Source organism: Ochlerotatus camptorhynchus, unplaced genomic scaffold (genome assembly GCF_037179485.1).
Source record: "Ochlerotatus camptorhynchus isolate MF236.1 unplaced genomic scaffold, CSIRO-AGI_Acam_v1.1 ptg000141l, whole genome shotgun sequence".
In the NCBI taxonomy this organism is placed as follows: domain Eukaryota; kingdom Metazoa; phylum Arthropoda; class Insecta; order Diptera; family Culicidae; genus Ochlerotatus; species Ochlerotatus camptorhynchus.
This window is the reverse complement of record NW_027040631.1, coordinates 308,513-322,758: the sequence shown is the minus strand read 5'-3', so window position 1 is coordinate 322,758 and position 14,246 is coordinate 308,513. Positions and strand designations below refer to the sequence as shown.

The 14,246-nt window shown below is 44.8% G+C and overlaps 2 protein-coding genes across 2 annotated transcripts; one reads left to right on the top strand and one right to left on the bottom strand.

Annotated features, from left to right (window-relative positions):
• Positions 1–6,903: 6,903 nt before the first annotated feature.
• On the top strand, positions 6,904–7,996 carry CIA30 (complex I intermediate-associated protein 30). Its single transcript, XM_065221283.1, has 2 exons — positions 6,904–7,518; positions 7,578–7,996. Exons 1-2 carry the CDS (start codon positions 6,976–6,978, stop codon positions 7,992–7,994), a joined length of 960 nt encoding a protein of 319 aa, XP_065077355.1. The 5' UTR covers positions 6,904–6,975; the 3' UTR covers positions 7,995–7,996.
• Positions 7,997–8,053: 57 nt separating this feature from the next.
• On the bottom strand, positions 8,054–9,566 carry CLS (cardiolipin synthase). Its single transcript, XM_065221282.1, has 3 exons — positions 9,456–9,566; positions 8,510–9,396; positions 8,054–8,445 (listed from the first exon to the last, which is right to left on the bottom strand). Exons 2-3 carry the CDS (start codon positions 9,278–9,280, stop codon positions 8,191–8,193), a joined length of 1,026 nt encoding a protein of 341 aa, XP_065077354.1. The 5' UTR covers positions 9,281–9,396; positions 9,456–9,566; the 3' UTR covers positions 8,054–8,190.
• Between the last annotated feature and the right edge of the window lie 4,680 nt (positions 9,567–14,246).

Genomic DNA, 14,246 nt, shown 5'->3' with positions numbered 1-14,246 from the left:
CTACGGTACGGAACGGTTGTATCAATTGACTCTAGAAAACATTTAGTTTGATAATTCGTCATTCAAAGAATGCATGAAACCGGGTGGAGTAGATCCTTCTGTAAGTCATGTCCCAAAACTGATCAGTAGGCAGTAAATAACCAGAAACAATAAAACACATTACCGAACAAAAAGCTTGTTTCACATCGGACAACCATACAACCAAAGAAAAATCGAAATAAAGAAAGTATTTTACAAAAAAAAAGTTGCGTTTTCATTTTAAAATATCATGGCTTAGGACTACACTAAACGTTCGGTAAGTGAAAGATCATCAACTGAAAATCGAATAACTGAAACAAGTTTCTGATCTGTGCATCGGATCTCTTTAAATGCATTTGACAACTGGGTTGACATATGAAATGTATTTTTGTTAGAGAATACCGTTCGTCGGGTAAAATGTATGTGTGTGTTTTTGTTGCCTATTACTACCGAACGTTGAGAGTTATGTTATTAGCAAACACTCGAATCCTCCGGAAAAACGCCATGTAAACCAACTCCCTGAACTGTAACCTTAGGAGAACAGAACTTCCTGGCGAGATTATCGGAACTCGTCATGATGTCACACCGTGCACAAACTGAAATGTACATAATGGCTTCTGAGAAACATCCCATTCTTGAACGACTCGCTCTATGTTGCGTGCCTTGATCCATCTCGGTTCCAGCTTGGTAATCAACTTGTCGATGTAGTTCCTCTAACTCAAGATCTGTAGACTAGGTTGTCCTATCCGAGTTTGTAAGATATTGCCCTGGATATTGCTTACCTGCCATCCTATAGCTGGCCCGATTTTACCCCGGCGGAAATGCCTAGAGCAAGGGTACTTCCCCCAAAGTCGTTCGGATTTGGGTGAAACAACAAAACAACAAGAAGGAATCAGTTTTAGACGTCTATTATCTGACGGTCTGGCGGTGGTTCTGCTGCAACAAAGCACGGACTGTGCTGAGCGGTTGTCGTATTCGGCTGCTTAGCAGCTGTCCTTGGAAATTAGCGAGGGGGATGAGCAGGGCTCCTTTGTCGGAACCCCCCCCTCCTCCCCTCCAGGCGATGGTGGTGATAAGTCACCGGACTACCCACTCGCCGCAGGCAATCCCGGGTATCACCGCAGTGATCTACCCTTGGTGGTATAGCCTTCTATATCACCTACTTCGTCCTGCTTGATGAATAACCACTGACAAACCGACATGAATGACCATAGCAAAAACAATAAAATTTCTAACCAAAGCACACTACTGAAATCTGGCTCCGTGTTTGCGGGAGATATTTAGCTTAGCCATGAACCCGCATGTAAAAGTCATGAATTGGTTCGTGTGTGATCTATGCTGGACAAATTATTTTTATCTATATAAAAAAAAATCCTATGGTTTTGTAAGTTTGCGGCTTGGTAGCATACCTGCCAGCCTATAGCATGCCCGATTTTACCCCGGCGGGGCGGCTTCGAGCAAGGGTGCTTCCATCAAAGTCGTTCGGATTTGAGTGAAACAAAACAACAAAAATAAAATTCTATTCGCTACTTATCTTCTCCTCCTCGCTGTTGCTGCTGCTGTTCGGTGGGTTCGACGACGGTATGGCGGCGGTTCTGCTACAAAGCACGGATTGTGCTGAGCGGTTACACTTACTTCACCTTTGGCTGCCTAGCAGCGGTCCTTTACTTTTAGAGGGAGGGATGAGCGAGGCTCCTTTTTCGGAACCCCCCCGGCGACGTTGGTGATCCCGGCAACCCCGGCAGACACCGCAGTGTTTCTGCCCAGGAAAACTCACCTGTAGTACTGCCTGCTTCGTCTTGCTTGACGATTAACTGCGGTGGCGAGACTGGCTTTATTGGCTGAGCCACCGCAGTCAGGACGGCGGGTGTTGGCCGGATCCTTGGTGATTAACCAGAGAAGCGTATAGCTCCTGCTTCCCACAATGGCGATCCGACACCCTTGGTTGTTGCACTAAACAACACTAATTTTTGCAGCCACGGGGCCGGCTTCCACTCGCGGTGCACTGGATAGATGAGTACTGGCACTAGCGTCGCGGCTGGGCAATCTTTTCCCAGGTAAAGTCCGTTTTCTCGGGACTAAGGGAAAAAACGTCTCCGAACGAAAAACCCGCGTAGACTCCACCGTGGCTCGAATTGTTCTCCCGTTCCTTTCACAACGTCACAACACAAAAACAAAACCTCCATCGCCCCTGCAACCGCGCTCGACACATTTATGTTGCTTTTAATGATTTCGCCTTCTTTGCAGCGAGAGGAGCTTTTGGGACCTAACTTTATTTGGAACGCGATACATTTTAAAACGATTATTTTTTATCCCTATCTAACTAAACTAACAACAACAAAAAACGAATAAAATAACGTGCAAAATTTACAAATTAAAATTATTCACGAAGGCATAGTGATGAGTATGTCGCCGGCCGTGCAATGAAAACAAAAACAAAGCATTACAAACACGGCACACGCTCGTGTGAAACACGGCTGAATTACACTCGGCAGCAAAACTACACAAAACGGGATAAATCGAGGGGGACGACTCTATCTACGATGCAGAAAAGATTGTATTTTGCTGTGGCTAGCTGCGCGCACGCTGAGTAGATAGAAAGAAGATTGACGACGATTCTGAAGATTTCCTACAAAAAGATGATGCACGATGCAAGTAGATGCGAGAAATGAAAGAAGATTTTTCGTAGATTGATTCGCTAGTGGAAGATTTGTTGAGCATCTAGACTTGAGATTTAGATGTGTCGTCCCCCTTGGGATAAATTGTAACACACAGGTTACAGTTTTGACAGTTCGGCCACAGACAAACAGACATAACACATTGAATATTTCTCACTGTAAAACATCGTCGCTAAAACATTACCGCCATCTGTTGAGTACACTGTGGTGGGTAGTACGCTGAACAGATGGCGGTAGTGTGAAAACGTCAAACTCAAGGGAAATGACTATGCGCGCCACAGGTGGTGGTGCTACCAACTACGATACTTTTAAATTGACCGTTAAATGCTTGTTCGATGAACAAAATGCGAGTGTTATGTCTGTTTGTCTGTGGTTCGGCCGTTTACGATTTTCGGGCATAAGTCAGAATTAATTGTCATGTCGGTTTGTCGGTGGAAAAACTGCGGTAGCGAGTCTGGCTTTATTGGCGGAGCCACCGCAGTCAGGACGGCGAGTGTCTACCGGATTCTTTGTGGTTTGACGGCGAAGCGAATAGCCCCTTAATGGTTAGCTTCCTCACAATGGCGATCCAACACTGATTTGCGCAGCCACGGGGCCGGCTTCCACACGTGGTGCAGTAGGAAAAACGCCTTGGCACTCGCGTCACGGCTGGGCAAACTTTTCCCAGTTGGAGTCTGTTTTCTCGGTTTTCTCCAGACAGACAGAAAACACGCGTAGACTCCACCGTGACTCGAATTGTTCTCCTGGTTCACAACGTCACAATACAAAAACAAAACCACCATCGCTCCTGCAACCGCGCTTGACACATTTATGTTGTTGTCGCTTTTCTTGTAGCGGGAGGAGAACCTAGACCTAAATTAATATGGGACGCGAAACAATCTTAAACGATATTTTTTTCACTAACTAACTAAACTAACAACATAAAAAACCAAATAAAATAACGCGCAAAATTTAAAATTAAAATTATTCACGAAGGCATCCCGCATAAACGCGAACCATAAATTGACCTTACCTAAAATGGTTAAAATTTGTTTATAATCCCTGCTAAACTTTAACTGAAATGGTTATGGAACTTTACATGAACGTTTAATGATAATGTTTCAACCTTATGTATTATGGTTTTTTGGAATTGGACCTTACAAATAATGGGTTGTTAAGAACCATTACCATTCCAAATTCTTGTTTTCTCCATACATTTTCAGAAAGAGAACTATATAAGAACGTTTTTACTTATGATTTGAGAACATTAATGCTAATGGTTATGGTAGTCAGTAAGGTCCATTAATGGTTTTGTATTATCGCTCAACTTTACGTGGAATATATCGTGAATTGGTAATCAGTAAATTACAGGCAACCAATTCGCGATATATTCCACATAAAGTTGATCGATGTTACAAAACCATTCGTGGACCTTACTGACTACCATAACCATTACCATTAAAGTTCTCAAACCATAAGTTAAAAGGTTCTAATATAGTTCTCTTTCCGAAAATGTATAGAGAAAACAAGAATTTGGAACGGTAATGGTTCTTAACAACCCATTATTTGTAAGGTCCCGTTCCAAAAAACCATAATACATAAGGTTGAAACTTTATCATTAAACGTTCATGTAAAGTTCCATAACCATTTCAGTTAAAGTTTAGCAGGGATTATAAACAATTTTTAACCATTTTAGGTAAGGTCAATTTATGGTTCGCGTTTATGCGGGATGTCCGAGAGTATGTCACCAACCGTGAAATGACAACAAAAACAAAACATACAAGCACGGCACACGCTCGTGTGAAACACGGCAAAATTACTTTCGGTGACAAAACTTCACAAAATGGGACAAATTGTAACACTCAGGTTACAAGTTCCTGTCCATGCTAATTTTAAACATCACCCAGACACAATATATCAAAATGCTCACTATTTAAGCTCTTGGCAAACGCAAGAAATAGGCCTCTAAAACCCGCCATATTGATGTCTAGAGGCACCTAGAGGTATATCTCCTCCTCGCTACGCCATCCAACAATAAAATCATCTACATAAAGTACTCCAATAAACAAATACTATGAACGAAATGTATCCCGGATGGGTAAACTCTCGGGTAATGGTTTGGATGATACCCCGAACCAGGCATGGAAAATCATTTACATTCATTTCGTACATTCATTTACATTCATTTGCCTCTAACTTTTTTCATCAACAGCATTACGCAAAATGATGTATAGAGCTATTGTAGGTTTTGTTATTAGCTACAACTTTTGTTCATAACTCAAATCTGTATCTCTTATGCATCACGAACTAGAGTGGGCAGAACTTGTTACTGTTTTTCAGTGAATGTAAAATACATTCACTGAAAAACAGCAGTGGCTTCTGTTCGCTCTGGTTCGTCATGCATCAGAGATACGGATTTAACTTGTTAACAAAAGTTGTAGCGAATAACAAAACCTACAAAATCTCTTTGCATCATTATACGAAATGCTGTTGATGAAAAAAGTTAGAGGCAAATGAATGTAAATGAATGCACGAAATGAATGCAAATGATTTTCCATGCCTGCCCCGAACACGTCGTTTAGCTCTCTTTATGGTTATTTTTATTAGGTTATGTAGAGGTAAGGATCAGCTAAACATGCCTTGAATCACAATCGAGTCAGCACACTGGTCAATTTCAGGATCGAGCATCTGGTTGATTGCTTCAGCCCATAAATACTCCTACGAAGTTTACAAACAAGGTCCTCCTTGCCATTTACTTCATATCCGGGTGGTTGCTGCATATAATTCTCGATGAACATTTCAAATGGTCCTATCTGCTTTGATCGATTCTCTTCATCGACTTTCTCTTATCATAACCACTGCTATGCAAACAGATTTCGCGCTAATTCTACTACATAGTTTGATAAAGGAGGTTCTTATCTAGCGTCCAAAATGTCGAATACAACAGGGAAAGGTTTTGCAGTTGAGTTATTGACAAAAGAGAAAGTCGATGAAGAGAATCGATCTATGCAGATAGGACCTTTTGAAATGTTTATCTAGAATGTCCTCCTCGATATCTCCATACATAAACACTGTTTGAACATCGAGATGAACCTCCTCGCTATCCATGCCGTAACGCTGCGTTAATCCTTGTGTAACGATTGAGACCTGTTTTCCTGTGGTTGTGTTGGGTGCCAGGTGTTTTGTGAAAAAATCTTCAACGAGATCGAAAAAAATGTCTTCACCGCTTGATGTAATATTGTATCTACATTTTGCTATTGCATCATTATTTCATACATCAGCTTGAATTACATTGATCGATAATACATTTTTTTTTGCTGTGTAGGGAACAATGAATGGCATATTAGGAATCACATAGATGAATACTAAATAACTCATTTTTTTCTTGTTTCAAGATCATCCTCTGTGGACAAAGCCGAGTCTTGTCACTGTCAACAAGGCATAAAAAGTAACAAGGACTAAGATGTGTTCCTTTGATTACTGAAAAATCCCGTTCCCCTACTTTGAAGTAGTCAAGACTAGGAATCGATGGTAGATCTAACATCCCGTAACGTACTACGAAAAGGTGATCTACCCACGTTACGGGGCAATAATCTAAAGTTAGGTAATCTACTCTGAAATCTGTGAAAGGGAATCTACTTAGTATCATGTAGAACAAAACGTCAAATGTAACACTAATTGATTACGTCATTGAGAAAAATCATCCAATGTAACATATCCGATACAGCGGCGCCGGTGGTGTAGTGGTAAGCGTGATTACTTCTCACTCTAGCAGGCCTGGGTTCAATCCCAGTCGGCGCCGCCGGGATGTTCTGAGGCATAACTTCTCTGATCACGCCTTCCTTCGGATGGGAAGTAAAGCCGTTGGTCCCCGGTTCATGAGTTGATGGGTCGATAGGTAGGGTCCAGGTGTGGGAGCTGCCTCGCTGGCGTAGCATTGGTGCTCAGCACGGAAAACAAGATCGACGGAAAACAAATCAAGGAAAGAAAAAAACATATTATTCACTGTTATGTTACATTGGTCTATTTGAAAAGTGACGCGAGATTTCTATTTCAAGCTTCAATGTACCCATGCAGCACATTTAGGAATACCTTCTCTCTTGATCTTTGAACATAAAACATCGCACAAATACAATCCTGTCATCATTCGCTTTGTTTTGCTCGCTTGTTTGTTTTCGTTCGGCTCTAAATTCAAGCTCTTTATTCTGGGCAAAAGTGTTGTGCAATACGCGCGGATTGTTCTCCACAAGATGTGAAAATTTGTTATTTTGTTAATACTTTTCTCGACAGTCCAGTGAAAATGACCCTGTGCTGCACCAAAATAAACTTAAATCTAGTGAAAAGTGCAACCTGTGCCTTCCGCAACTATTCTCATCTCTCGAGCGCTGGTTATGGATCAAAGCTTCTACCATCATCGCAACACCCGCTCGTTCCGGTGAGATTTGCCAACAATCTGTTCTGGGAGAAGGACCGCAAGGGCGGTTACAACACCACCACAGGCAAGAAAGTGTCCCGCAAGCAGCTGATTCTGGATGGGTTGAAGGAGCTGAAGGAAGAATTCAACCTGTTCAACCAGGAATGGAAGGAAAAGTTGGCCAGCGATGCGATGGTGGTGTACCGACCGGGCGAAACTGATGTGGTGTTCAACTTTGAGTCGGAAAAGGATTTGGATCGGTGGGTGCTCACGACGGATAAGGACCACAACGAAGGATTCACGGAGGCCAAGTTCGAGCTGAGCCCTGCCGGGTTCGGGATGTTTCACGGAACGCTGGAGAGCCGAGTGCCGAAGGACGGACGGATCAAACGGTCCGGATATGCCAACATGAGAAGCCTGAGAATTAGGGTGAGTAGTCGACGACGTGGCGGTTAATAGAGGGAGTTGATTGAATGTTTTACTCGTAGAAATCCTTCAAACGGGATGCGTTTTACGATTGGGAGCAGTACAATACGCTGGTGATGAGAATTCGCGGCGATGGCCGTTCCTATTTGATCAATCTTGCGTCGGAGGGTTATTACGACATCCTGTGGAACGATATCTATCATTATGTGCTGTTTACGAGAGGTGGTCCCCATTGGCAGTACGTGAGGATTCCGTTTTCTAAGTTTTTCCTAGCTTCCAAGGGGCGGGTTCAGGACAGCCAGGGACCGGTTCCGTTGAACAGAATCAGCAGCTTAGGATTCTCGGTGGGAGCACGCGGTGGTCACGAGGGACAGTTTAGGCTGGAGTTTGACTATATTGGAGTTGAGTACGATCCGAGTCATACGGAAGAGTTTGCCTACGAAATGTACAAACAGCCAAAGTACATTGTTGCTACTTGAATGAAGAGATGCGTATCTATTTTGCAAAAGAAAGCCCTGTTCTAGTCGATTGCACGGAATCAAAAATTAAACTTTTATTAAAATGGTATATACAATTTTGTTTGAAGGATGTTCCAAACGTGGGAAGGACCAAAGTTGGTAAACACAATGTCCAGTAAGGATAACGAAAAAGATAACAAATCAAACTGGGAGGGCTTCACGGTTTCTTATTCTTCTTCAGAATCTTGTACGTGTCCTTGTTGATTATGTAGCTCAGGGCAGCAGCCATCGTGGTGAATCCCGTCAGATACCACAGTGCATGCAGATATGGATGATCCACGTAGTTCCAGATTGGTGCCCCCAGGGTGGTGGCCACCGCGACCAGCTGTACGGCAGTGTTGACCTTGCTAATAAAAGTCGGTGCAAGCTGAGCAGTGGCGTGCGTAACGTCGAAATAACGTGATAATGTGCGCTGCAAAACAACCATAGCTCGAAAAATCATTCAATATTCAATTTCCCCCCGCAAGAAATCTTACCGGCTGAGGTAGACTAATGTAGCGTATCACAAATCCGGCTCCGATCAGGAATAGATCCCTAAACAGGATCATCCCAGTCAACCACAGTGGCAGCAGATCCACGTAGCTCATCGAAATCACCAGCGATCCGACCAGGATCTTGTCCGCCATCGGATCCAAAAACGAACCCAACCGACTTGCCTGGCTGGGCCAGTGCCTTGCAATGGAACCATCCGCCATATCGGTCAATCCAGCCACTATCAACATACCCATGGCCAACGAAAATTCCGACTGCACAATTACGTAGCCCAAGTACGGCGACATGACGATTCTCCCGATGCACAGCAAGTTCGGAATCGTTGCCACATTCTCCCGCTCGATAACTTCTTCCACCCGCTCCTTGACCTTGTCCTTCCTATCGCGTATATCCTGAATAATCACCTTCTTCTTCTCCTGAAGCATCTGTTTGTTCTTTTCCAGCACATTCTGTAGGATCTCCGCTCCTTCGACTGACTTGATTTGGAATTCCTCCTTCTTAAGCGACGATGAAAAGCACTTGTAAAAAGGAACATTCGGCGGGCCACCCAGCAGACGGTTGTTGTTTCCATCTCCCTGGTTCTGATGGTACAGACAGGCTGGGTTCAGAAATGCACAGCGAAAGAGTTGCTTCCGGCGAGTGGTTCCGGCTTGGACTCGATTTGCAATCGTCGATGGAATGCGTTGCAGAAGAGATCCATTGCTGGCCGAGAGCAGTATCTTTCCCGGCAGTTGGTAAACAGTGTTCAGAAGCATTCCGGTCAATCACTCTCTCTCTCTCTCCTGGTCAAAGAGTCTTGTTTTTGTTATCGTCCGTTTGGGAGTTCCAATAGGGTTGTTTGTTATGGTTATGCGCAGCTCGAGAACTATAACTGAATCAGAGGAATGCCGGGTCAGAGATCGATTCGTGCGAGCCCAAATTTATACCTACCATGTTTCTCAACTCTCTGGGAGGCAATCGGTGCATTTATAACCGAATTTGAGGCCAATTTTAAAGCTTTTGGGCGGAAAATAGCCGGATACTTTCGCCTTCGTGGAGATTTTACATAATTTTCGAGAACGGGACGACGGTTTGGGAAGAATATGAGGGAAACCGTCAAAAATGCGCGATGACATTCTTATGAAGAGTGGGAGCCCATGAAGCAAATTCTTATAAGATTGAAACTTTGCACACGCTTATTTGTGATTCCTCAAAACATCACGAATTCAACGATCGATTATTCCATCAGGATTCTTCCCGGTTAGAGCATCTCCACTGCTGGTCTTCATTTCGGTCGTTAAATGACGCCCCACATCGGTCTTCATTTAGTTTAGCAACCCGACAAAATCCGATTTCCCACCACTGGTTTAGTATAATTATAGAAACTCAAACTCCCACCGTGGGTTGCCTAATTACATTACAGCAATCAATAGACGGTCCCTATTTCTTAGAGGAGGGAGTTAATACGACCGGTTGGGTTGAAACATGAGACTAAACTATACGTTATTGATGCAGTACTGACATTTATAGCATACTAGGATTATTATAATTTCACCGAGTTGCTTCGATCTCCTTCACTCCTCCTCAAGCTCAGTGAGTTGCTTCGATTACTCCTCCTCAAGCTTGGCGGGCTGTAGACCAATTTTCAGGTGCATCTTTTCCATCTTGACGCGAGCCAATGGTTTTGTTAGAACATTGGCAACCATTTGTTCACTGGGTCAATAGCGAACGTTCATCACACTATTGTTGACCAACTCCTGAACCTAGACGTAGGCTCCAATCCACTGTTGACTGGAGATACCGGAGCATCCGTTTTGCTTCGGTCCAGTCTGCTTCCGTTGGTCGACTCACCTTGCGGCCCAGAATTGAGGCGCTTATGGCGATGTCCGGTCTCGTGTTGACCGCGATGTTTAGAAGAGCACCCACCAGGCTCTGGAACTCGTCGTTTCTGGTATGGGCTCCTCGTACGACGTTTTCTTCAACGGCTTCATCAGCAAACGGTTTTCTAGTTAGTTCGCAGTGTTAACCGCTTCCGTCCAGTATTTCAACGGCATTCGGGAGTCCAGTAGCATGCAGCACGCCATTTCCACCAGTGAGCGGTTCTTCCGCTTCGCAACCCCGTTCTGCTGCGGAGTGTAGGCGGTGGTAAATTACTGACGTATCCCTTGCGCTCGGCAGAACGCATCCAACACGTCACTCCGAAATTCACCCCCTGGTCGGAACGGATGATCTTCGGGATTTTTCCAAATTCCGTCTGGGCGAACTTGACGTACTCTTGAATACGCTGGGAAACCTCGGACTTCTGCTTCAGGAAATATACGACGGTAAAACGGGTGAAGTCGTCAATCATGGTGAGAAAATAATGTCACCCACCGGGTGTCACGGTTCGCATGGGTCCACACACATCGGTATGAATAAGGTCCAATGGTTGCTTGGACTTTGGATTCGACTTCTTGAGGAACGGAAAACGTGTCAGCTTGCCCTCAAGACAGCATTCACAGACGACTCGGCAGCCGCACTATTCCATCTCGATTCCAGTTGCCATACCCTTGGTCACCAGCTCACGGACGGCCACGATGTCCCAACACACGGTGCCAAGTGTGCTGACAGTTTGGGGGTACCTTCAGGGAGTACAGTCCCCCAGAAATCGTTGCTGCCGCAATCACCTTCTTGTCCTTCAAGATTCGACATCCGTTGACGTCGAAAATGACCGTAGCACCGTTTGCCGTCAGCTTATTCACGGAAACCAAGCTCAATTCGAAATTCTGTACCAGCAGCACCTCCTTGAGAGTTACTATTGATGGCTCACCCTCCGGAGACAGCATAGTTACCTGGCATGAACCGATGCCTTCCGCCTTCGTCGCAGTAACATCGGCCAAAATCACGTCCTGCTTACGACTCTCATTCAGTTCAACAAAAAATGCCCGATCCACACACATGTGCGACGTTGCGCCGGAATCAACGATCCATGAATTTGATACCGTTGCAGTTCCTCTCGTCGCGAACGAATACTCCTTCTTCGGGGTTTCTTCGCGAGCTGCTCGCACCCGTGGTTGGTTTCGCTTATCACGCTGGCCATCTGATGATTTCCGTTCGCTTGTCCGCTTCTCGGCCAGAGATGGACAATCCTTCTGCTTGTGCCCCGGTTGTTGGCAAAAATGACACAAAAGTTGCTTCCACTTCACGTGGGTCATGAGCATCGAGTCCAGTCCGCCACTTGAGTAACGTTTTGCCACCTCGTCGACCATCTTGGATTTGACCAGATCCAGCGTTAACTCGTCGTCGGACCTGCTTTCCAACGTCGTGGTCAGAGTCGAGAACGATTCCGGAAGACTCCGGAGCACCATAGCTACCTGTAGACTCTTGCTCAGTTCCTCTCCAGTCAGCGTCAGCCTCTCGAACAGACCCTCCATTTCAAAAATGTGCTGCTCGACGTCTTCTCCGTCGGAATAGCGCTTCTCGCAGATTCGTTTGAGTATCGCCACTTTGGACGTCAGTGTTGCGTTCTCGTAATGTCCCCGCAGCTTCTCCCAGGTCGCTTTCGCCGATTTGCAGTCCTTGATTAGGTTCAGCTGGTTATCATCTAGCAGGAGGCCGATCGTCGCCCGCGTCTTCTGGTCACCGCTGTTCCACGCTGCCCTGGTAGCTTCTGTGGCCGGATTGGCGGTGGTGTCTACCGGTCCGTCACCGGTAATGTACTGCCACAGGTCTTCTATAATTAGCAGGAACTCAACCTTGGTTTTCCAGACGGTGTAGTTCGCTCCGTTGAGTTTCATTATTCCCAATCTCTCCATCGTGAAAAAAATTTCAGTTGTTTTTTTTTCGGTGATATGGTAACGTCCTCTCTCGACGATGGCCCATAACCTCTTAGAGGAGGGAGTTAATACGACCGGTTGGATTGAAACATGAGACTAAACTATACTTTGTTGATGCAGTACTGACATTTATAGCATACTAGGATTATTATACTTTCACCGAGTTGCTTCGATCTCCTTCACCATTATCATCCTTCTGGAATTTATCGGGTAGATTATGCCTAATATCCATTATGCGTCCTTTATGCCCAACGTTCATTATGCCTATCGTACATTATGCCTATCGTACATTATGCCTAACATCCGTATGCCTAACGACCGTATGTCTAACGTCGTGTACCCGTCGTGTGCTGTCTGTTGCTTGTCCCTAGTGCAAATGTGAACGTCTCCGATGAATTCATTTTGATAGGTTGAGAGTGTCACGGCAACAGTAAGGTGCTTAGAGTTCTAGTTCACTACCGGGCTCCGTCCACCTTGCCTCTGTGATCGTGCTTCTTGTAGTTGTTAATGGTAGTGTTCCGTTTATGCTTGATGAATAGAACTAGCTGTTTTCGCCTTCCACATTTGCCTCGAATATCTTCGGTAGTGAATCAGAAGTACTTTGTTGCATTAAGGCCTGTATAGAGATCGAAGCGAAGCGAAATCTTATATAAAATAATCGATTTTTCACCAGTGCGAAAAATGTAATCCACAAAAATTTCACTTCGCTTGGAACTGTAAACAAACACCATCCAGCGAAATCAAGGATTGTGGATCCTATTTATGTCCGTACTAGTGAAAACCGCAACAGGTAGCGAAAATTTGACGTTTCATGTTCGATACGGGTTGTTTGAATACATCAGTTGGTCTCAGTTTGTTGTTGTGTTTCTGGATTTGTGGATCTGTACCGACAAATGTTTTAAAAATGGATTTCGGCCAAGTTTTTGAAGACGAAGAGACGAATTTCAATAGTGATAATAGTATGTATTTCAATCAATTCATAATTGATGAATCATCGGTTCCTTTTGCAGAGTAAAAGAAAGTAAGTCCGCTCGGTTCGAGTGACTAAAGACTAGTGAAAATTTATTTCTAATCAACAACTACTGTTGCTATGTTGGTTGCTAAGCTACAGTAGTATATAAGGCATTATGTATAAAGTATAGGAAATCGTAGGTTGCTTCGATCTCTTCTAACACTCCCTCCTAAGCTACGAATCCTAATAATGTCTTAAATTCTTCCAGCTTCTGATTCATCAGCGGTTTGGTGAAACCGTCTGCTGGTTGCTGCTTCGTGCTAACATATCCCAGCTCGACGACTCCTCTTTCTAGCACATCTTTGACGAAATGGTACCTGATGTCCAGATGCTTGGTCCTGGGATTGTAGCCTTGATTGCGTGCGATACAGATGGCTGATTGATTGTCGCACCGGAGCGGAATCCCTTGGATGCCAAAAATCTGCGACTGGAAATGATGCCACCATAATGCTTCCTGGATGGTGCGGGAAAGCGCGATATATTCTGCTTCGCACGAGGATAGCGCCACTGTTGGTTGTCGCTTAACGTTCCAAGACACTGCTCCTCCCATGAACGTGAAAACATATCCGGTGGTGGTTTTCCTGGAATCCGGATCAGTCGTGCTTCACTGCCAGCGCCAGAAGGTATCCGATGGTAGAATATCGTACCACTGGGGAATACACTTCATCGAAATCGATGCCTGGCCGCTGCGAGCACCCTTTGACGACCAGACGAGCCTTGTACCGCTCGATCGCACCGGTTGGTCCTCGCTTCGTCTTGAAGATCCACTTGTTTTGAATGGGCTTCCGGTCACTTGGAAGGTTCGTCAACTCCCAAGTCTCGTTTTCTTCCAGAGCGGCGATCTCCTCACGCATTGCCGCAATCCACTGCTCGCGGTCCGGTCCATTGATCGCTTCCTCGTAGCTTTCGGGGTCA

Coding starts and splice junctions, on each gene's coding strand:
- CIA30 (XM_065221283.1), top strand. CDS start 6,976: ATGACCCTGTGCTGCACCAAAATAAACTTAAATCTAGTGAAAAGTGCA. Junction 7,519..7,577: donor TGAGAAGCCTGAGAATTAGG/GTGAGTAGTCGA, acceptor TTTTACTCGTAG/AAATCCTTCAAACGGGATGC.
- CLS (XM_065221282.1), bottom strand. CDS start 9,280: ATGCTTCTGAACACTGTTTACCAACTGCCGGGAAAGATACTGCTCTCG. Junction 8,446..8,509: donor ACATTAGTCTACCTCAGCCG/GTAAGATTTCTT, acceptor GTTGTTTTGCAG/CGCACATTATCACGTTATTT.